The 22351-nt window shown below is 45.1% G+C and overlaps 1 protein-coding gene across 9 annotated transcripts in view; it reads left to right on the plus strand.

Annotated features, from left to right (window-relative positions):
- The first annotated feature begins 1941 nt into the window (after positions 1-1941).
- The window catches only part of MTA1 (metastasis associated 1), an 82852-nt gene continuing 62442 nt past the window's right edge, over positions 1942-22351 (plus strand). For 4 of the 9 annotated variants that reach the window (XR_010474304.1, XR_010474305.1, XM_065072274.1 and 1 more), the window contains exons 1-2: positions 1975-2147; positions 20253-20320. Coding sequence is in view for 6 of the 9 variants with exons in the window: in XM_065072274.1 (XP_064928346.1) it covers positions 2120-2147; positions 20253-20320 (96 nt within the window). In the remaining 3 variants the exon portion in view is untranslated. Of the gene's footprint in view, positions 2148-16527; positions 16737-19973; positions 20009-20252; positions 20321-22351 lie in introns of those variants that run through there. The other 5 variants (XM_065072273.1, XM_065072270.1, XM_065072271.1 and 2 more) reach the window with 5 other exon arrangements.

A 22351-nucleotide genomic window follows, 5' to 3' on the forward strand; every position in this document is an offset into this window, starting at 1 on the left:
TCAAGGTTTTGGGCAGTGTTGTGTAGGTGTTTCAGGACCTGATTAACAACCAGGGTTGAGAGCACGGGCAGTGCCCAGTCCTGCTAAGGGGTATGATTGTTTGTGTTGTCAACCACTTACTCCAGCAGAGTTTAATGACAGATATTTTTTGGCTGTTGTGACCTGACTGTCAGGAGGGTTCCTGGGTTGACACCCAGCTCAGATAACAGCAGGTGATGCGCCAGCTCTGTGCTGGAGTCAAGAAGCGAGTGTGGATGTCTTGCTGTGCCCAAGAGGCCAGTGGAACCCCACGTCTGACTGTACCTGGAGGTGTAGCTCTTTGGGGTTCACCATCTGGCCTTGGCCATGCACATGCAAAGTAGTCCTGGGGGGGATGGTTGGTCACCTGCTCTGCTGTACTTTGTCAGCCCTCACTATGGGACCTGCTGTGAAGGTGTTATGTGCCAAAGACTAAAGGTTTCTCGGGGTATTTTTTGGTGTCAGCCTGTCGCTTCCCACAGGAGAGGAAATGGTAATGTGCAAGGTTTGCAGAGCAACCTGGAGCCGGCAACTGTTCAACAACCCTGTAACTGCTGCAAGAGTAGATGCCTGGAGAGGAGCTGTGCATGGGTGAAGAAGGGATGGTGACACCCCCCAGGTTAGCAGGTCAAGGAAAGGTAAAGCGGTCATCTGCATTTTACCTTTAGGGCTTATACCTGAGGAGATACCTGGCCGTGTCTGTGCCTTTTGGGGGATGCAGGTGACACAGGTGGAGGGGCCAGGCCAGGCAGCCCCTCGCCATTGCAGGGACCCCAGAGAGACTCTGTAGGAGAGGCAGGGGTGTGTGAGCAGGTGTGTGTAGGGCACAGGACTCCCATGAATGTGTGAAGGGATGGAGAGGTGTCAGGGAGACCAGGCAGTGTACAGAGGCAGGTACAAGCGTGAGCAGGAATGTTGCATGGTATGAGTGGGCTGCAGGTGTGCGTGAGGACACGGAGGCTGTGTGTGAACTGGGAGCTGGTGCTGTTCAGCCTGGAGAAAAGGAGGCTGAGAGGAGACCTTATTGCTGTCCACAGCTACCTGAAAGGAGGTTGTAGCGTTGAGTAGCAAGTGATAGGATGAAGAAATGGCCTCAAGTTGTGCCAGGGGAGGCTGGATGTTAGGGAAAAAATTCCTCCCAGAAAGGGTTGTTAGGCATTGGAACAGGCTGCCCGGGGAAGTGGTGGTCACCATCCCTGAAGGGGTTTAAAAGGTGTTCAGATGAGGTTCTTAGGGACATAGTTTAGCGCTAGAGTTGGGTTATGGTTGGACTTGATGATCCTGAGGGTCTCTTCCAACCGAAACAATTCAATGATTCTATTCTATGAATGTGGGCAGTGTGTGTGTGTGAAACAAGGGCTGCGAGTACACGTGCTGTGTGTGAGTACAGGTGTGTCTGCACGCAGGGTTGTGTGTATAGGCGGGTGTGTGTAAGCAGGACTAGTGCCCAGGCAGATGTGTGTTAGAAAAGTGCTGTGAGTATAGGCAGAGGAGTGCGTGTGCACGGCTGTGTGTATGAGGAAGGCTGTGCCCAAGTCCAGGCAGATGTGCGTGTGAGGACAGTGGTGTACACAGGCAAATGCGTGTGAGGACAGCGGTGTGCCCGGGAAGATGAGTAAACCGCAGGTGCTGCCCGAGCCCGTGTGCCGGGCAGATGTGTGTGTCTGAGGAGCGCTGCCCACGCCAGGGCCGGCGGGTGTGGGAGCGCTGAGCCCGTGTGGCGCCGGCCGAGCCGTGCGGGGACAGGCGCTGTCTGCGAGCAGCGCCGCTGCCGCCGCCGGGCCCGCTCCCTCCCGCCGGGCACAGGCCGCCGAGCGCCGCCCCCACGCTGCGGGCTGGGCGGCGGGGCCAGCTCCTTCCCCTCCCTCCCGCCGCCGCCGGGCCCCTCTCCGCCCGGGCCCGCCACCGCCCCCGGCCCGCTGCCGCCCCGCCCTCCGCCTCGCTCGCTCCCTCCCTCCCTGTCGGCCGGGCGGCAGCCGGCGCGGCCCCTTTAATTCCCCCGCTCCCCTCCCCCGCCCGGCCGCTCCAGCCTCCATTTTCCAGCGGATCCGGCACCTGGAGGCGGCGGCGGGAGCGGCCCGCACCCGGCCCCGTCCCGGGCATGGCCGCCAACATGTACCGGGTCGGAGGTAAGGGCCCCCGGGGCCCCGGCCCCGCCGCGCCGCCCTCCCCTCGCTCCCTCCCGCGTGCGAACGGCGCCTCCGGGCCCCGGCGGGCCGGGGCGGCGGGGCAGGCCCGGGGCGGGGCGGCGGCCCAGCGGGGCGGCGGGGCCGGGGTTCAGGCCGCGCCTGAGGCGGGTTGAGGGCCGAGGGGCAGCCCGGGAGGGAGGCAGGCTGGCGGGGCGCGGGGCCCGGGGGGCTCTGGAGGGGTGGCGGGAGCGGGGCGGGGGCCTGGGGAGCTGTGGGGCGAGGGGAGGCTGGGCGTGGGGTTAAACGGGGTGAAGGGCTGTGGCGGGAGCCCTTGTGCGGGCCGTGGGGCGGGGCGGGGGTGCAGCCCGGCTTGGGTACGAGGGGGAGAAACGACTTACGGGGGTATGTGGGGCTGGAGGGTGCGGGTGACGGGGCAGATCCGGGCAGGGAGAAGTGGGTGAGCGGGGCCGGGCACGGCAAAGCCCAGAGGCCGTGGGGAAGCAGCACAGGGATGGGCCCCGGCGTGGGGCCTGGGGGGAGTGAATGGCGGGTGGCTGCTCAGATGGGGGTCATGCGAGGTTGTAGGGGTGGGAAACAGGGAGGAGTTGCTGAGATAAGGAGCACAAAGATGGGCAGAGGCTGCTGGTAGTCTGGGGGGGGCTCATCTGAGGCACATCCCGCAGATCTTGGCCTCCCCTTCCACTCTTGCTGTTTTGTTGTGTGCTTTCCCATTAGTCTTCTGTTGAGGGTTGCACTCTTGTCTGATTGTCCTTTGTTTTGACTCACATGAAGAGGAAGGAGAGGCAACAGGGTTTGGGATTATGTTTTATGGAGTATAAACCAAGGGTGATCTGGCATGAATTTGTGCTCGGCCATTTTCCTTAATAAAAGCTGTTCTGCGGAGCTTCCTTCTCTCTAAGACTGTAGGATGTGTGGAAAGATGTTTTTGTGGTGTCCTCTCCTTCTCAAAATACCTCATTGCTTGTGGAGTTCTGTAAAACTGGAGTAAAGTAAACAAGGGAAAAAATACAGCAAAGGTGGCCAAGCCATCCTGTCTGGCTGCTCTCCATCAACAACTACTTTTTGTTCTTTCCAGTTTTCTGGCCTACCCTTATTTTGTGCCACGAAAAATATCACTTCTTTTGTCACATTCATGTTTCTTTTCTGGTTGCAGTTTGTTTTTAGAGGGATGAGGTGTGCTTCTTGGCTGTCCCAGCTTCGTTTCCTGGGTTGCTACAAACTGATGGTGCATGTGTAGTGTTGCATCTGTTTGGAGGTGCTGAGAGTAGAAAGATGGAGTTCAAGATGAGTTGTGGAAATTTACAACTCTGTTCCCTGTGTGACTTGTGAAGGGAATTGTTTCCTGGAAATTGTTTGGCATTTAATGTTGTAGACGCCAGTCTTGCGTGGAATGTAATCTTTAGTATTTTGTATGACAAAATCTGTATCGTGCACCCCCACAGGTGGTGGGAAGGGACCTGTGGAGATCTCTAGGCTGACCTGCAGCTAGAAGCTGTCCCGTTAGAGCAGGGTGCTCAGGACTGTGTCCAGTCATGTTCTGAGTGTCTCCCAAGGATGGTGATGCCACCCTTACTTTGGGCCCTGTTCAGTGTTTGACCGTGCTGATGGCAAATATTTATTTCCTCGTGTTGCAGCTGGTGTCCCTTGTCTTATCCTTGGACATCTTAGAGAAGAGCCTGGCCCTGTCTGTTTGGCACGTCCCATTCAGTAGTTGTAGACAGCAGTAACATGTTCCTGGGCTGACCTGACCTGCCTCTCTCTGCCTTTCTTTGCATGTCTGATGCTCCAGCACTTGACCAGCTCAGTGGCCTGTGCTGGGCTTGCTCCTGTATGTCACCACCACTCTGGCTCTCACAAGTCCTTAGCAGAGGAGCAGGCTCTGCTAGCACAGCGATGCTGACTGCCCTTGCTGCAAGGGTGCGCTGCTGACTCTGGGGCAATTTGTTGTTTTTCTGACAGAGATGGTTGTCCAACTGCCTGTACCACTGCGTGGAGTTATCCAGCCTCAGGTGTGGGGCTTTGCTCTAGCTGTAGTTGGATTCCCTGAGGTTCTTGTCAACCCATTTTCTAGCTTGTTGAAGCCCCTCTGCAAAGCAGCCTTGCCCTCCAGCATGTGGCATGCTTTTACCAAATCCCCAAACTTTTAGAGAGTGTACTCTGGTCCCTATCCAGATCATTAAAGAACTTCTTAAGCAGGGCTGGCCCTAGTGTTGGTCCTTGAGAGATGCCATTAGTAACCGGCAGCCAGGTGAAGATTGTTGCTGCTGGTCACTGTCCTTTGAGCCTGATGTTCCAGCCAGGTTCCTCCCACCTTTATTGTCCGGGTAACCAGGCCACACCTCAGCACTTCGAAGCATATGGTGGGAGGCTAGCATGGCCTTTGACATGAAGTCAAGGTGTACAACAGCCCCCCTTTCCCCTCAGCCACAGAGCCAGTCCTTTCATCCCAGAGGGGAGTCAGGTTAGTCAAGTGTGATTTGCCTTTGGTATATCCATTTTGGCGGGTCTCAGTCATGTCCTTGTCCTCCCTGTGCTTGGAAATGGTGTCCAGGATTTGCTCGGTAACCTTTCTGGGCAGAGGATGAGGCAGTTGGCTGATAGCCAAGGTTACAGTGCTCCATTATGGTACATATGGATGAAGTCTTGATTTGACGTATTACCAAGATCAACATATGGATGGATGCAGCTGTTTCTGTATGAGCGCTCTGTTCAGTCTGAGCCAGAGGAGTTTGTCTCATTGAATCGTTTCTGATCTCTGGTGCTGGTAGCTCCCATTAATGGTTTTGTGCACTGAAGCTGAGTGTGAACTCCAGGGCAGGATTAAATCCTGAATGGGATTTGTGCATAGTTGTTTTGTACACTTCCCACTAGAAGACAAACATTTCAGCAGATAATCTGTTATTATTCTTGTGGTTACTAAATTGTGTTGTATGAGCTCCAGACCTAACAGCTACCAAAAGCAGCTTGTTCGCTGTTGATCAATAACGCTTCTAGAAGTATATGTTGACTCAGAAAGGATGGTGGATTGCATTTTGCTGATAAAGGCTGATTTTAAACATGTGGTTGACAGCTCTTCCAGAGGACGCCAAGTGTCTTCTTCTCTTTTCACGCTGACATACATACAATAGAGGAGCTGTGCAGCCTGCGCTGTGGGGGCCAAAAGTGGCATGCAAGTCTTCTCAGTGTTGTGTGGCAGAATGAGCTTGCTGAGGGGGCTAGGAGCTGCACTTGATGGTTGTAAGACTCAGTAAGATGATGACTTAGAGAAACCAACTGGTTCTCTTAGTTCCTGCCAAGTTTCTACTGGTACATTTGTGGTGGAGGGTGGTTGGTTGCCAACGCGAATGGAACTCTCATAAGCTAGCACGGTTCACAGGGGATGTGAAACTTTTTAGGTGCGTGGAGAAGATGCCAGAGTATCAAATTCCAAAATGAAATATGGGATCTTGCTTGTTGTCCAGACAGAAATCCTGCAATTGCCTGCTTCCAGTGTAGCAGAAGTGAGGATTTTCTTAACAGCTGCCATACAGTCTTGAAAGAAATGGCAGCATGAGAATGGGCTGCTTTTGCTTGGAAGGTGGTGTGGTGGGCTGGCCTCCCGCTTCATGGAGCCGACTGATAGTCTGCACGATTGCAGACCGTATGGGAATGTTGGACAAACACCAGATCTGAGAAGCTTGGGACCTCTGAGCTGGAATTTGGGGCCTCTGGTGAAAAAATGCATGTGGGAGAGAGATGTTCATTGTTCTAGCTGGTGCCAGGCTCCACTTTCAGGGGAGTGCTGTGTCAGCTGCCTGGAAGAGAACAGGTCATCTCGGTATCGAGAGGCTTTCCAAAAGCTATTCTGTCTCCACCTTCTCCATGAGAGTTCAACCGTACTACAAGTATTTCTTTAGTGGTGGTAATTGAGCCCCACTGCAGGTTTATGCCCCCGTGGCATTTTCTTGATGCAGTGAAACAATGATTTTTGCATTTCCATCTGGCACTGATTTGAGGAACTTAAATTTTTCTACCTTCCCTCCTCCTCACTCATTGTTTTTTCCTGGATTATTTTTAATCTACATCAGCTACCCGATCTGGTTCACTGTGGGCCTGTGTGAACAGCTGAATGGGATCAGTAGGAGGGCTGGGAACAAGGGGATGGGGAAAGAAGAGAGGAAGGATGGGGAAAGAACTACCCAAGCCAACACTTTTACTGAGACAAATGTCAGTTTATGCTTTAGACGAAAAGCCTTTTATACGTTCTCAACTTTTAAGACTTACCCTCTTGTTTGGGAGCATACTCAGCTACAAAATTATCACTGCTTTTGAGTTTGTGGTACATTTAAGGTGTGCTTAAATCGCACTGGGGGATACAATCATGGGTCAATCAGGGACATATGTTCTAGCTGCATCTAACACATTGAAAGTAAGTGAAATTGTGAGCCCACAGTGCCTGGCACAGACACCCAAGATTCTCAGTGGCTTTATGCCAGTGTGCTGGATACTGAAGATCCACAATTTACTTGGTGGTGTTTACCTGGTGGTGCTCTCTAGATCAGAGCTGGTATTGGTGTGCCTGTCTGTGCTGCAGTCATACTTCTCATTTCAGCGTAGCCATCCCCAAAGTTTTTAAGAATGGCAGCATGACATCATCTCTGTTATTAAAGGGTGTTATTAATGCATGCCTGGGGACTGTGGTTTGACCTGCGCCCCATCCCGTTACATACCCCACTTTGGCATCCCAACTCTCCTGGCATTGTACAGCTCCTGACATCTGCACTGTTGCCTGAGAGCCGCGACCAGGTGGGTGCCTGGGTCCTCTTGACATCACAGTGATGTCAATAATCATCCTCTGTGCTTCTCCTGGTACAGAACCAAGGCACAGAGCTATGAAGGAAGCTTGCACAGGAACATGTTGAGTCTGCATCGGGAGCATGTAATTCAGATAATTTAGCTACAGACAACGTTTTTCTGTCCCCTTCTTTTGTTATCAGTGTGTATGTATTCTGGGTTGCAGGAGGAGTTACTGTAGTTTGTTTGGGTTGTTTGCTTGTTGGTTTGTTTTTCCTTTTAGCTGAGGTGGAGCACTTGAAGGTAACTTGAGCTGGGAGTGTGTTTAGTGGAGAGAAGTATTAAATAACCAGTAAAGATAACAAATATAAGAGTTTATTCTTGCAACTTATTAATAAGTTTCTGCAGTCATTGGACCTAATAAATATAGGACAGCTTCTAGCTTATCGCCTTTCAGCAACAGCCAGGCGGTGGGTTTCTTCCTCTTTTCATTGTTCCTAGTTATGCAAGAGTTTATCTTCTTGTGTTTTACAGTCTTCCTTTCCTTCTTCTCTTCCCTGTATCAGGGTCCTTCGGCAGTCATTAGCCTTTAACTGAGAAACATTGTGAGGTGGGGAGTGTGTTTTGGGCAGCTCAGGTGTGTTTGGGGGCTGGACGTGGAACAATTGTGCTGATGCACCCTCTGTGGGTTTGTAATAGCTCTAAAGCCATCTGCAGCTCACAAAATGGAGCAGAAGTGCTAAGCTTGCCTCAGCCAAAGTGGGGAATTTGGCTTTTCCCTGGGTCCTTGTCCCTGGCAGAGTGGTGCTCACCTGCTGCCTCTTTGGCCAGGTCAGTGCAATGGTGGATCACGGACACTCGATAAAAAATTGTGGAAAAGGGACTTCTAAACTATTTAAACATTTCCCTCTGTTTAACTAGTGAGGTTTGGGGTGAACGTAACATATTTTCCTTTCACTTGCATCTAGTTGTTGTTTTTCAAGCAACTTTTGTAGTTTAAACATCCGAACTTTAAATAAATAAAGAGTACTTAATCTCTCCACAATAGGACAAGATGAGAATATGGTGGTTGCTCTTATTGTTTTTACTTCAGTTTATAAACTCCTGAGCAGTTTGTGGTGACTTGAAAGTGGGGTTATGAACTGTCGGAAGTCACACACAGAATCACAGAATGTTAGGAACTGGAAAGGACCTCGAACCTCCTTGTAGTTCTGCACATCTTCTGGCAACAAGTAATCTGTTAAGTCAGTGTTATTTCTGCCACTAAGTAACGAGTTTTTACACTGTCTCTTATTGCTTTGCAAGATGATTGTTTTCTAAATCCCCAAACAGGTAACTGACCAAGCCCTTTGGCTGCTTTGCCTGAGTTTCCCCTGAGGTTTAGATGACTGGAACTGTTGGGAAAGCTGCTCTTGTAAGATAGTACAGCTCTAGGTCTTTAGTATCTCAGAGCTCACTGCCGCAGATCTAATATACAAAGAGGCCCTGCTTCCAAGTGTTTTTTAAAGTCTGGTATGATTCCTTCTCTCCTCTTTACTTGTAAAACCAAATTTGGTCTGTTGGGCTGTCTGTTGTTAACAAGAACTAATGAGTTTCTGCTGTAATTATTTAATGCGTAAGAAAGCATTTTGGTAGGGAAAGATGTCAAGGAATTTTTCACATTAAAAAAAGACACAACCTTGTCTTAAAAGGAATTTTGTTATGCACAGTTCAAAGGGGGTTGAACCCTTGTGTTTAGATGAATAATTTAATTTATTCACCATTGCAGATGGCAAGTTTCTCATGTTGTCCAGGAGGATATGTGATACAGTTGTTTGTGGAGGTTAATATGTTGTGAAGTTCTCAGAGTTGGTGCTAGATGTTCAAACATGACATAATTTATGCTTTAAGTATTTCTGACAATCTTTATATTTTCATGCATTTCACCAGTTTACTTTAAATATACAGTAAAGCCTAAGATGAATTTAAGGAAGAAAGTCTTCTTTTTGGAAGTTTGGGAGAATGCCATGTCTTCTCCCTCCTGCATTTCTTTTGGGGAGGTTCTTAGTGGACTGAACATGATTTGATGCCTCAAGACACATTGAAACCACTGTTTGCAAAGAATTCAGACTGTAAAGAGAATGGCCTGTGTACTTCTTCTGATTTACTCATTTACTTCACAAAAAAACCCTTGATATTTCAGCTTGGCCTCCATGATAAATGTTTGTGTTTACTTATAAGCTCTGGTGGTTGGATGACCGAGGCCTGACTAAACAGAGGAAACCCCTCAAGCAAAGCTCCTGATCCATATCTCGGGTGATCTGTTTACTGCCAGTGAGGGGACTTGTTCCCTGGTATATCTCCCTTGCCTGTAGGATGTGAGCATGAGAAACATGAAGACTTCTTCAACTTCTTATCCCGTTAAGCTGTAAGGGAAAGCTTAAGTCTGGAAGAATGAGGTTTTCTTCATGTTCTTGTGCGGAATTAAACATCTGTTTGTTTGTGGTGTATCACTCCTAACTAAAGCTCAGTTTCTGCTTGCTGAAGGAAGTGAGAATGCAGATGGAATCACCTCCAGGGGACAAACCCATGAAGTACTCAGGAAGCTTTCAGGCTGTGGAGCCCAGTCTAGAAGGAAGCATGTACAGGTTCTCCTTTCCAGCTCTCTGACTGGATCCTCTTTAGGAAGGAAGCATGTTCCTGAGATAATTTTCAGTTGACATTGATCAATGAAGTAAAGCGAAGAAGTTAGTTGGTAGCTTTAAAATGAGTTTGTAAGAGAAAGAAAAAAAATTAGGCTACTCTAGTCTTTTCCACGTGTGTTACTCACAAGCTGCTTAATCTTTCTGGCGCCTGGGATTTCACAGCTCTGGGTCTGTGCGTTTCCAGATCACCAATTGTGATCTGTGTCAGATGTGGCCCATGGTAATGTTTCTGTTAAACTGCATGATATGCTCCGCTTAATTTGTGGGCTCTGTGCTTTTACGCAAGATGTAGGAGGACAGACGATACCTGACTGAGCACAAAGTTAGTGTGATGTGAGCAGATGATTCCCGATTTAGCACAGAGCTTGTCCTTACAGAGTTAAATTGTCAACATCTGAGCAAATTTGAATCAACCAAGTGAGACAGTTTCTGTGGATGTTTCCTTTGGTAGCGGTTGTCGATTTAAGCAGCGCCTGCTCGCAGACATTTGTCACTGCCCTCAGTTTGGTTCCTTGGCTGGGCATTGAAGCAGATCAGGGGATTGGTTTGGTTGGGAGATGGTTTTTAACCCGGGTGAGTTCCTAATCAGGTTTGCCATGTGCGTGCCTGCCTCCTCCCACCCAAGGAGAAGCTGTAACAACTTGAGGGGGTGGTATGAGGGGGCGGGGGATGAATCAGCTCACTGGCACTCTTGTTTGAAGAAACATCTGCAGAACTATGGCAGGAGTTTATACTTCATCCGTGTTTTACATTGTGAAGCCATGATGTTTTTGGTCTGGCACTGAAATCCCTACTCCTGGACTTAATATGCTGTCATACCATGGCCTAAGCAGTTAAATCATGTTGACTAACTGAAGTCAAACATCGCTCTTAAACAAACAAACCAACCCAAACAAAAAACCACAACTTTGTTGTTGTTGTTTTGTTTCTTTCTTGAGGGTGATACCAACTGTGGTGTGTGAGTACTTCAGAGGTTCTTGTTTTGCAGCTCTTGAGATACTTGAACACGAAGCTAATTTCTTGTCATCTTCTGTGTTGACTACGTATCTTTTGGAAAATTATGTTTTTCTTATCTGGCCTTAGCAATGAGAATTGCAATGGAATAGGGTGTTCTCTTGGCTGCTAGAGCACCAGATTTAGGGTGCAGTTTGAGGATACTCCAGTGGCTCCCTCCATGATTTAAGGTATTCTCACTAGTTTCTCCATCTGCTTAAGTGTTTTGCTGGCTCTACTGTAAATTAGGTCATCCTCCTCTTCCCCTACAACCCACCTTTGGGAAAGGTTTTTCTTATTTTGCAGCCTGGACTATTTCCGTGAGCTGGTTCATGGTATTGCCCCACAAAGAAAAGAGTTGTATTGGCGCAGCTGAAATGACGTAGGATCACAGCTTTGCTGCTGCAGAAAATATTTGTATAGCTACATCCCTGGGATCTGAAGTGGCAGAAGAAGTAATACAGAGCTGACTTTGTGTCCAGAGGACTTCATGCTTAGATATGCCTTGTAGAGCAAAGAATAAAAATGTGCCTCTCCAGAAATATTCAGTGTCTGCTTGTCCTGCAGGGAGCTGGAGGGAGTTGACTTAGTGAGCCTAAAAGGGTCAGTGCCACATGCAAACGTGCCCAGTTATACCTGGGATATTGGGAGTGGATTAATTGAAATGGGTTTCCTTGTACTGCCATATAATTGATTTCTAGCAGCAGAATTGCTTCTGTATCCTCAGGGTAGTACTTTGGAAGCTTAGTTTTATTTCCAGGATTTTCACAAATTCGCTTTTCAAGTCTTGTTTGTACACAGTTTCCTTGCCTTACCTTTAAGGTGATATCCCTTGTAGCAGTTACCTCCCCATGGCATAGTTCTTATCTAAGAAGGGTGACCCATGAAGTACAGCTGACACCCATAACCTCTTTCCCACAAGTACCAGCAGATTGCTGTCCTTTGTTTTTTTCCATGGGGTTTCTGCAACTGTAAACAAGGAATAGTGCTGTAAGGAACAGAAATAAGGACCTTGACTTTGTCTACAATTTATGTTCTTTCTTTGGGAGGTGGTTCTTCCCCTTCTTTTTTTCCCCCTCCTTTGTAATTTTGCACTTTTACAGGGAGAGGTAGTATATGTATGAACTGTGCCCCATCCAGAGCTCAGATCTTGGGTCTCTGGATTGTTGCTGTGGAATCTCCAGTGATTTGCTTTAAAACCAAGTCTATTAATTGTTTCTGAAATGGGAACCATTTCATTTTGCTTCATATCGCATGTCTTACCTTTCTCACTTTCACTTGTAGTTTTAGTATCTGTTTTTAAGATAGGGAACAATGATCAGAACTTAATTATCTTTGAGACTTCTGTCCCTCTGTGAAATGTTTTAAATCGAAGGGTTCAGGAGTTAATAGGGAAGAACTAATGCATAGATAATGGAGTTGCATAAATCTTGTTTCACTAGAATTAGGCAAAAAAAATATATGAGGTAGCTGAACAGAAATTTTTCTTCCTCACTTTGACATGATAGAAAACAAAGAACAGAAGGCCTTTGGGAAGTTCCAAGTCCCTTAATGTTTCAGAGTTTAAACTGGATCAAAAAACTGTCAGTTTGTCCAAGCAAGTTGCATGTCATTAACTTAGATATTTTTTTTTTCTTCCTCCAAAAAGGTTGAGAATATGTCTTAGCTTGAGTAGAGTTCTGTGTGGTAGATATTTGAGTTTTTGTTTGTAACCATTACAGGTCCTTCAGAGGTGTTCTGTTTATGTGTGTGAGGGGGTGTTTTGTAGTATCTCTTACTACATGAGAAGAGGTTGCATTGATAAGTTTGTGTCAGCTTTCTCTTATAGGTCTGTGCATAATCGGTAGTCCTATTATACGGGCCTTGCCATGAATTGCTTCTAATTTAGTTTTACAGTTTGGGGAATATTGAACCTGAATTTTTGGAGGCAAGTCAGAAAAACTGATATGTAGGTTTCATCTCAAAACAGCCAAGTTATTTTGGCTATCCCTTTCTAGGTACAAATTCTGCACATTTGGAAGAAAATGTAATGTGAACATTTTGTTTACCATGTGAATGTTTAGATAATCCTTGTTTCTTGTGCATTTTACAGTTTGGGATTTTTTAAGGTGGGGAGCTGTTCCTGTACTGCTTTGTGTTCATGGCTTTGATCACATTCTTCAGGACAACCCATCTTCAGAAATAAGAGTTTAGCCACTAGAAAAAGAGATGAATTAACAAACTCCAGAAAGTCAAGTAATTTTTATTACAAGCGTACTGACTCTGAATTTAAGTGTGAAAGTGTGATATTGAAGCATGATAAAATAAGCTTCTATCCATTTTCAGGCAGGTGTCTGTTTCATGGAGACTTGACAAAAAGTACACGGTTTTCTCACTTGCGTATTTATGAATTCGCCACGTTTTTATTTTTCCGTCTCACTGCTGGGGGGCTGGAACGGCATCTTGTTCTATGTTTTATCATTGAAAATAAGAGTAGAAGCTGGTATGAATCTGAGAACATGGACTTCTGCCATGCGTTTTTAATACGTGATGCTGAACTTCCTTTAGTACAAAGCAATCTTGAGCAGTGCTTCTGCATGCATATGTGTGTAGATGCACGCTTGGAATTTGATTGTCATTATAGAGGCCTTAGTTTATTGAATGGAACTGAATTGTCCTTTCCTTGCACGTAAATGAACTTCACTTTACAGCTCCAGGGTTCTTTCAGGTAATGTTGTTTTTCTTGGAGAAGGAGTGGAAAGGGGAAGTTGAGCTGAACGTACTGTATATCCTGGTATACACACATATGTAAATTCATTCTTTTAGATGTTTTACAGTGTGTTATATGAGCTGATAGAATCTGGAGGGGCTATATGCTTGTTCATCACTAAAGTGCTTGGCACATGGGTGTTACAACGATGTATTTGCTTTTCATTATCTAGGATGATGTCTTCCCAGTACATCCCTATAGTCTCAGGGTTGTACAGACACCCTGGTACACTGCACAACCTCCAGGAGGGTAAAGGCAACTTCCCGTTGTAAGGCTGGTCTCATAGGAGAAACAAACATGTGGCATAATTACAAAGCAGCACTGTAAATCAAGATTTTCTATACATATAATTTCAGCACTTAATTAAGTAGACATAACTGTTACTTTGGAGGGAGTGTGCTAATCTAACACTCTATGCAGGCATGTAACACTCAGCATCTCCTGAACCTGGGAAGTCATGGGAACCAGCAGAGGAGTCCTGCTGGAAGTGCCAGCCTCAAGTAGGAAACCGTAAAGGGAAGGGTAGGGCTGCAACAGTTCCTTTAACAGTGTTTTCTGGCTGCAGTCTGAGAAGCTGCAAGCACATCAGGAGAATTTGGCTGTGCATCGCTTTGCTTCTGCATGGAGCCATCCCACCCTCGATGAACAGAGTTTGCGATGTCTGTAGACCCGATGGTGACCTAGAACATTTGACTGACTGCCAGAGCCTATTGGGTCCTGTGACCGGTAGCCCTGGAGGGTGGCAGCCTTCCTTGCTGAAGGAAGCCTTGTCTGGTTTTACCCGACTTGGGACTGTTTCCGCTGCGTTTTTAGAGACAGGGCAGTCACTGTTCTGGGTGGACGTGCATGCACCGAGTTGAGCTGTCGTTGCTAATTTATATCTAGGAAGTTTACTGCAGGCTTTGGGCTTAAGGAAGTGGTGCAGTAGTGTGTTAATCTTGATCCGTTGGTGAAAACCAGGCTTTCTGCTTTAGCAGTGAAAACTTGTTCCTTATGTAATTTTTCCCTGTTTTGTTGTGGCTAAGCCTTTTTATTGAGACCAGGCAGCTAATCCTGGGGGCATGTTGTGTTAGCAGTGGATACTTCTCACATGCGTGGTCCCTTTTGAGACATGTATCTTGGTTAAAGGCTTCAGTCAAGGGTTATTTGTTTTGATCTCTATCCTCATAAGCCTTTTGACTTGGTGACTTTGCTCAGAAGAGCAAACTTAGTTTGATTTAGCTGGGGTACCTCAACCTATCCTTGCTAAATTTAGTGATGGTTTGCAGTTAACTGTGTGGAGTGGAGATTTCTGCAGGATGTGGTGCTTGCTGTTGCCAGTTCCCTCACTTATTAGTTATAGGTTTTTCAAATGCTTGTGTACTTGGGTTGTTGCTACATTCCCACTCCTTTTTAAAGGAGTTGAGCAGTAATAGTGGTGTTGCCCATAGTGCAGCAAGTGTGTGGTAGCCATGAATTGGGCTAGTACTGACAGTGTATCTTTAAAACCTTTGTTGGTCTGTGAAATATGCAAATTGTAAATACCTGGTTCAAGTATACTTCTAGGTGTATTGGGCCTCATAATTCTGTTACCAACAGAAACAACTGTTTTAGTTTTTCATTTCTGGTAATGAAAATATTGTGCTGGTAAGGCTTTCTCTGTTGAAAATCTTACCTGTTCTGTAAGTAAACATTTCATCAGGTGACAGCTCCTGTGAGTGCTGTTTTTTGAGCAGCCGGAAGGCAATAGGACCTGGGCTCTGCCACACTGAGATTGCTTGAGGTGTAGGCTGAAAGCAGTGTTGGCCTCTCCAGCCTCCTCTTTCACAAGAACGTAAATCAGGAGGGATTATATTATCCAAAATGTAAAATGATTGACAGTTTCAAGACCAAGCTTCTGAATAGTTAAAAAACTGGAGCTTACTGAAAGAAACTGGCCAAAAATTGAGTTGCAAATCCAGAGTTGAGAAGGCATATAATTCCTGAAAGATAAGTCATAAAGCAAGCAGGCCATCATAAGTTTATGCATCTCTTGATGGTCATCTTTAATTCAGGGCAGCAACTTTGTAGATTGGGCATGGGGAAAATTTGCAAGTGTGAATTTAATTTTTTATCACATATGTGGAAATGCATGTTGTACACTGCGTTGTACATGCATGTTGTACCCAGCAGTGGCAGTGAGCGTGCAAAGAGGAAGGTCTGCAGCCTCCCTCCTGTCCCGAGCACGTCTGCAGGCTCATGTGGGATGCAGGGTGTGGGAATTTCTGGAGGTAAAGCAGGGAGCATTCAGCGGGGTCAGTCCTCAGAAAGTGGCTTGAAAGGCAAACGGAAGTTGGGAAGGATAAAAATACTTTTGGGCATTTTTGCAACTTGATCACCTAAAAGCTCATAAGGTTATTAGGTAGCTCAGACATGTCTAATCTTATAAATATATGACCTCTAGACACTGTGCTTTCTTTTGTAATATCTCATTCGGATTGTCTTTTCCATGGACCTATGTAGACTTAGTAAACAGCTGACATGAAGAGGGAGAAACAATTGTTCAATAATGTCTCAAAAGCATACGACAGCAAAAAGAAAGTCTGTTATGTTTATTGCTGATTGAGAACAATTCTTTCACTGCCTTTGTGGAAAATTTCCATGTTCTGTGGTCTGTAGGCTGTCATTTTAGCTGCTGTACTGTTGCAGGTATGTTTGTCTCTGTGTGTTCTAGCAGTTCGGTACCTCTGTAATATGGCATTGCTTTCTAATAAGTTGTGTATATTCTCAACTTCTGAAAAAAAAAGTTATAGGATAGAAAGGCTTTTTGGGTAGATATACATATGCAGGCATTCCTGCTCTAAAACATTATAGGCAAGAGGAAGAAATAAATATTGAGTTTGTGTCAGAAGGGGTGATATGTGTGATGGTCCTTATGCTTTGTGGTGTTGCCACACTCCTCAGTCATTGCATTGGCCTCATCACAGAGAATTTTGCAATGTGCATGAGTGATGCTGTTAATTAAGATTGTGATGTGGATGCATGGCTGATTAATCCAGGGATTGTGAGTTTAAGCTGCAAGCTGTTGTCAAATTGTGGGATTGAGTCTCCAGCGTTTGTTCAGGTGGTTGGGTGTTGAGGGGTGAGCTTGGTGTGTTTGTGGGGGTTGCTGTTGGCAAGATGTGCTGTGCTTGTGGGGTGCAGAGCAGATAGCCTACTCTTGCATCGTGTAAGTAGCAAAGCTGATAGATTAGCGAGGATGGACAGTCTGTTTTGTTTGAAGGGTCCAACTTATTTGCTTGCTCTCAGGCTCTGCTTTTCTCTTCCTAGACTTTATTTTTTGTTTCAGTGTACTTTTTCCTTCCTGTTCTGCGGTAGGAGCTGTGATGTGTATCTTCCTGTTGTTGAGAGGTTTGTTAATTTTGTTTCTTTCCCATCCTCTCTTTCGGCCCAGGGCACAGAGACTCTGGCAGCTGTGCTCACACAGTGTCCCATTGACAGCTGGGTTCTTGGGAGCCTGGAGAGGGTTTCTGTGTGTGTACAGTTGTAGCTACTGTCCTGAAAGCAAACTGGGAATAGTATTCATTGCGTACGCAGGATGAGAAGGATGTGGTCCACGGCATGGGAGGAAGCTGGAGATGAAGGGGAAGTGCTGCTCAAGGGCGAGGAGGTGCTTTGGAGTGTAGGGGTCAGTGGAGCATGGGGCTGTACCTCCTTTACACCCAGTGTGTATGAAACCAGCTGTCACTGTTTTTACTGCTTATGGAACAGTGTAAGAGGAGTGCTCACACCTGCTAAAGCATCAGTTTGGAGAGCAGTTGGCTGAACTGAAAATTTACCTTGTACGTGTGGAACAATAACTCAAGCATTTCTCTGTGCAGAATAGCATTTTAATTTTAGTTAAAGTATTTAAAATCTTTATGAAAAATGCAAATAACTCCCTTCTGATCTTCTCACATTCTGTTTTATGTGATTTGCAGTGTGTGCTTTGCATTACTTGCAGAGAGGAATAAACCCTTTTCCTAGGTAATTTGAGTAATGGGAAATAGGCCTCCATTAGTTGCATAGCTACTGCTGAGATGCTTAGCATAGTTGTGGGATTAGTCTAAAACATGGATGAGATGTACTGGGCAGTGCACTGTTGGCACGATGAAGTCATCAAGCACTGGTCTGAGCCTGCACCTCTATGCTGTGTGTTCCAGCTCCTGGAGCATCCCATGGGACAGCCTGGCTTCTGCCTTCCTGGCAGCAGCCTGCGTTGGCTGCTTTGTGTGAGGGTTGTTTGCAGTTACTGATCGCAGAGTGTGGGGTTTGCAGATGATCCTGCTGCTGAATAAAACATTTTTTGGGTTTTATTATTCAAAACTGTTGGATACTGTTGTGAGCTGTTCTTTGATAAACCATTCATCTGTGATAAACTTTCTTTAAAGCCATGCCACATTTTACAATCAATAAACTGTAGTTACATGAAAAGTTGAGTTAATGTCCACTTGGGGTAGAAAACGTGTCTGTGAGATTAAGTGTACATATGTGCACACAAAAAAGTTGTTATAAAAATTATGAGAATTACAAAGATTTGTAATGGTCACCTGAAACTGGAGTTAAAGACAAGGTCATAATTTCAAGACAGACATTAATTTTTCCTTTAGTTTTAATTTTTAATTTTCAGTCACAGTGCTCACAAATGTAAGATTTTTGCCTGAGGTGAGAGGTGACCAGTTTAGCTCCTCATGCATGCTGGTGAGCTTGGAGGCACCTCGAAGCTTCCACGTCCTCCACTGCAGGTCCCTCATAGGGCATCGGTGTTCTGCTGGGAGAGAAAAGATTTCGCTCTACTGATCTGTAAATTGCTTAATGCCTGTCTTTGTTCTTTTTGGTCAGCAGTTGTTATTGCTGAAGCTGCCCAATATGTGCCTGGTTCTGTGGCTTCTGGTAGAGTTGGTTATTGTGATGCTGAACCTGTTGTTTCCCATTTGGTGTGCTGCACAGTGGTGCTTGGGAGTGGAAATTTAGAATCTAGTTAATTGGGTGTCTTGACCATTTGGTTTTCTACAAGCCATTTTCATTTTCTACAAAGTAGGTGTCCCATCTGAATTCCTTGAATGAGATAATTCTTCAGTCTAAAGCCTGCAGGGAAGCAACATTTAGGAGGAACCGGCTCTTGCAGTCAGGAAGAAAGTTCTGGAGTCACTCAGATGTGTGTTAGTGTGCGTGAAGACAGCTGATGATCAGTCCGAGAGGTCTGGAGCACAGAATGCACAAAAATCTAAAAAACTTGGTGTAGTATTTCTATGCTTTATAGTTCTAGTGACACTATGTGTGGTTAGGTACTCCAGGATGCACACTGTTTGAATGTTGGCATTGCCACTGCATCACTCATCACTTCAACCAAGACCGTGTTGAGACTTGATTGTCCAGGTGTCTTTGCAACTTATGGTATATGACACTTTTTTTTTTTTAATGGAAAGACAAGACCTTGGGAAACTCCCGCTCTTGGGTGGTAACCCCTGGGAGTCTTGGCTGGTGACGTGACTACTGTTCGAAGGCAGCTCAGCCCTGTGGAAGGGACACAAGCGCACTTGAGTTGTCTGCAGTCAGTGAGGGCTGCCGGTCCTCGGGCTTTGGAAGGGCTGCTGTAGAAGGGGAATGCTCTGCTGTCTCCATGGCCACCCTGGAGATAAGGGGACAATCCTTAACCCTCACATTGCAGCTTTTCAGGAGCAGAGGCCCTTCGGGGTGACTTCCTCTGGTCTGGGGACGAAGTGACTCTCTACCTACTGTCCTTTTAACAAACATTTCAGGAAAATTGAGGCTAACAGCTTTAGTTGTTGTCTTTATTTATGCGAAGTGAGCACTGCTAATCACCCATTCAGTGGTGGAGCCTCATGCTGATGTGTTCATTGCAGATTGCCCTGGGGGCTATGGGTGTTTTGCTCCAAACACAAATGGGCTGGGAAATCTGGAAGGAAATCTTCTTAAATCTAGTGGATGGTCTTGGAAGGAATCGTTGTTAGATCTGCATGCAAGGTCAGCAGCCAGGGGTGGGTGGGAGGTGAATTCCCGCCTCTTCTTGCCTCACTTAAGGCTTAGGATTTGGCTTCAGGAGTGTTGGGAGATAAAGGCCAAGTCCATTCAGGACTCCTGAGCTTCTGTTTCCTTATCTATAAAAAGGACTGTTTAAGCTTGGAGCTCAGTAATACAAAATTATTTATATGGCACTCTTTGGTGCTTCTCTGTTTTGTTTTGTTTTGTTTTTGAAGGCACTGCCTTGGGTAAAAGAACTAATTTTCTTCCTGTAACTTAGGATGTTTATCCTGCTTGGAAATACGAACGTTACTGACATGCTTGGCTTACTATAAGGAGTTTCCTTGAGTGTATTCTAGGATAATGTAGGTGTAAAAGACCTGGAAGTAGAGGAAAATGTAAGAGAGAAAGAAACAATGGAACTCTCTGTATTCTAAGAAAATGGGCATTACCTTGAAGCTGAGCTGGAGGGGGAGAGGAATGATTGCATATTGCCAGTGAGAAATGGCTGGATTTTGATGGGAAAGAAGAGGAAGCAAGTAAAGAAAAATGTGATCAAAGTGGAAATAATCTGATCAGAGAGAGAAGGAAAGGAAGATCATATGCTTTGCTTTCCAGGTTGACAGCAGAGATCCATGATTTTTTTATTTTCCCTGAAAGTGAGTCTTCAGGTTGTACTAGTATATGTTGCTTATACTGACATGGATTTTGTATTTCCTCACTTAAAATAATGGATTTAGTAGGAACATTTGAAATACTGCTTGTGCTAAGAAGCTATTTTGGTATGGTGTAACATATAGTATGGTCTGGTATATTAGTATGGTCTAACAGGTATACATTTGAGGTTTTGATTTGTTTTTTAGTAGTTCATATTTTAAAGAGTCTTTTATTTCTTTTTGTCAGATTATGTCTACTTCGAAAATTCTTCAAGTAACCCGTATTTGATACGAAGAATAGAAGAGCTTAATAAGGTAAACAATTTTTTCCATCAAGTCTTGGAAGTTGATTGAATTTATGATCTGTTTGATTTGATTAAAATCAAAACAATTCTTTAGCAGTTCTCTGGTAATTAGAAGCTTAAAAATGCTTTTGTTCTGATAATTTTCTGGAATGCTTTGAGACTTGCCAGATTGTCATTTCATACCAAAGGAGAACAGAGTGTCAACCATAGGTCATTCCCAAGGTGATTACGCCCACCTGTAGGGCAGATTTGTGCAGTTCTGTGCCAGGATCATTGAATACGAAGAAAATACAACAGCTTGCTTAGAGGATGGAGAGCTTTGTAATTTGGTCTTTGTTGAGGGAGACTCTTGCTCAACAGGAAGGTTTAGAGCAGTTACCCGCTTCCTCAGACTTGGTCTTTGCTGAGTGTCCTTTGGGGCATCTGTCAGATTCCCCTTTCATTGGATCTAGAAGGCAAGCATGATAGCTTGGATGTGGGAAGCCAGCTGAAGTCTTTCTCCATGCTGGAATTTTACCTAATTGAGGAGGGAAGACTGTTCTGAAGCCTTTAGCTGTGTCCTAAATGTGCCACTTTCTTGGGTTTAATACCCCTGTGTCCATTGCAGCCCATATAGAAGGATTGTGACATGGCCAGTTTGGATTTGAATTTAAGTTAACTAACTAAAACCATATCTTTAGCCAACAATGATGGAAAAACACATATTTCTGAAACAGTTACTTGGAAGAGAAAATTAATCGATCTAATGACAAATAAAGAATCTGAAGACTAGGACATCCTTGTGACCCCTTCTTTGTAGTGGAGTTTTTTGCAGAAATACTCTATTGCTTCCTTAATTGAAGAGAGGAAGAGTTCTTGAAATGTTCCCTATGGATCCACAGCCCTGAGGTATCGACAGCTGTACTGCATCAGCTACAGGGTGCAGACTTGTTGATAACTTCCTGGGAAAGTGGGTTTTGAAAGTGTTTTTTTCCACGCTCTTCTTGTCTCTTTTCATTCTTCACTGATCCACCACACCCCTTTGAAAAAATAGCTTTCAGCTTGAATCTTTCATCTTAGTGCAACTCTTGCTGGAGCTGTAATTTCTCTGACCTACTCTTTGAAATTGATCTTTGAGCTTGAAATTAATCATATATCTTACCTTGCCTTTTGTTCACTGAGTGTAAATGAAGCCTGAGCAATTAAATGAAATAGATAATTCTATGTTGTAGCTGTCTGCGTTTTAACAAGGCGGCTTCTGCATTTGTATTGTAGTTCCTCAACACTTAAAAGTTCTGAATTATTTAATAGAAAAGTATAGAAATTCTGCAGGCTCTGTACCAAAAACTGGTAGGCTGCAAGAGGAAGTATTTGCATGTGTATGTATTGTCTGATTTGCTTTGTGTTAGAAAAAACTAATAAAAGATGAAACTTTTCCTCCATTCACATCTTAGCAATAAGCATGTATATCAATTTTTATTTTGTTTCCTTGTGGACAAATTGCTGGTCCACTACCTTTTCTGGACACATAAAGAGGGGAATTTTATCTTAGTCTTCTGGTTTCTTAAACTGGATGCCATCATTATGGTTTCCAAGGACTCTTCAGTAGTAGGGTAAAACTCTTTCAAGTTACATTTTCATTACTTGTTGATTATTTTAGAGACAGTAGATTGTCTTGGACTGTTACAAACCAGTAGGTGTATTTCCGGTGAAGTTTGTATAAAGCCAGTTTCTCAATTAGGCAGATACTATTTCAAGAGATTAATCTCCTACCTAATTTTGAGGGTTTTAAGAAAAAAAGTCCCAAGCATTTCAGAAAGTCAGACTTTTTTTGGTATGTTGTCACTGGCGTAGAGTTCATTGCCTGGTGCAACTTCCTTGGTTCTCCTTTCAGAATGATTTTTTTAGTCATTGTTTAGCTCACCACTGCTGTGAGGAGAGAAAACCCTGTGTGATTTCTTTGATGAAAGTAATAATGGCTGGGCTCTTTTCTTGCTTTTCTACTATTCTACAGAGTTTGCAGAACAGCCTAAACCTGAATTCTGTTGTTTATTTCAGTTAT

This window comes from Columba livia, chromosome 8 (genome assembly GCF_036013475.1).
Source record: "Columba livia isolate bColLiv1 breed racing homer chromosome 8, bColLiv1.pat.W.v2, whole genome shotgun sequence".
NCBI lineage: Eukaryota > Metazoa > Chordata > Aves > Columbiformes > Columbidae > Columba > Columba livia.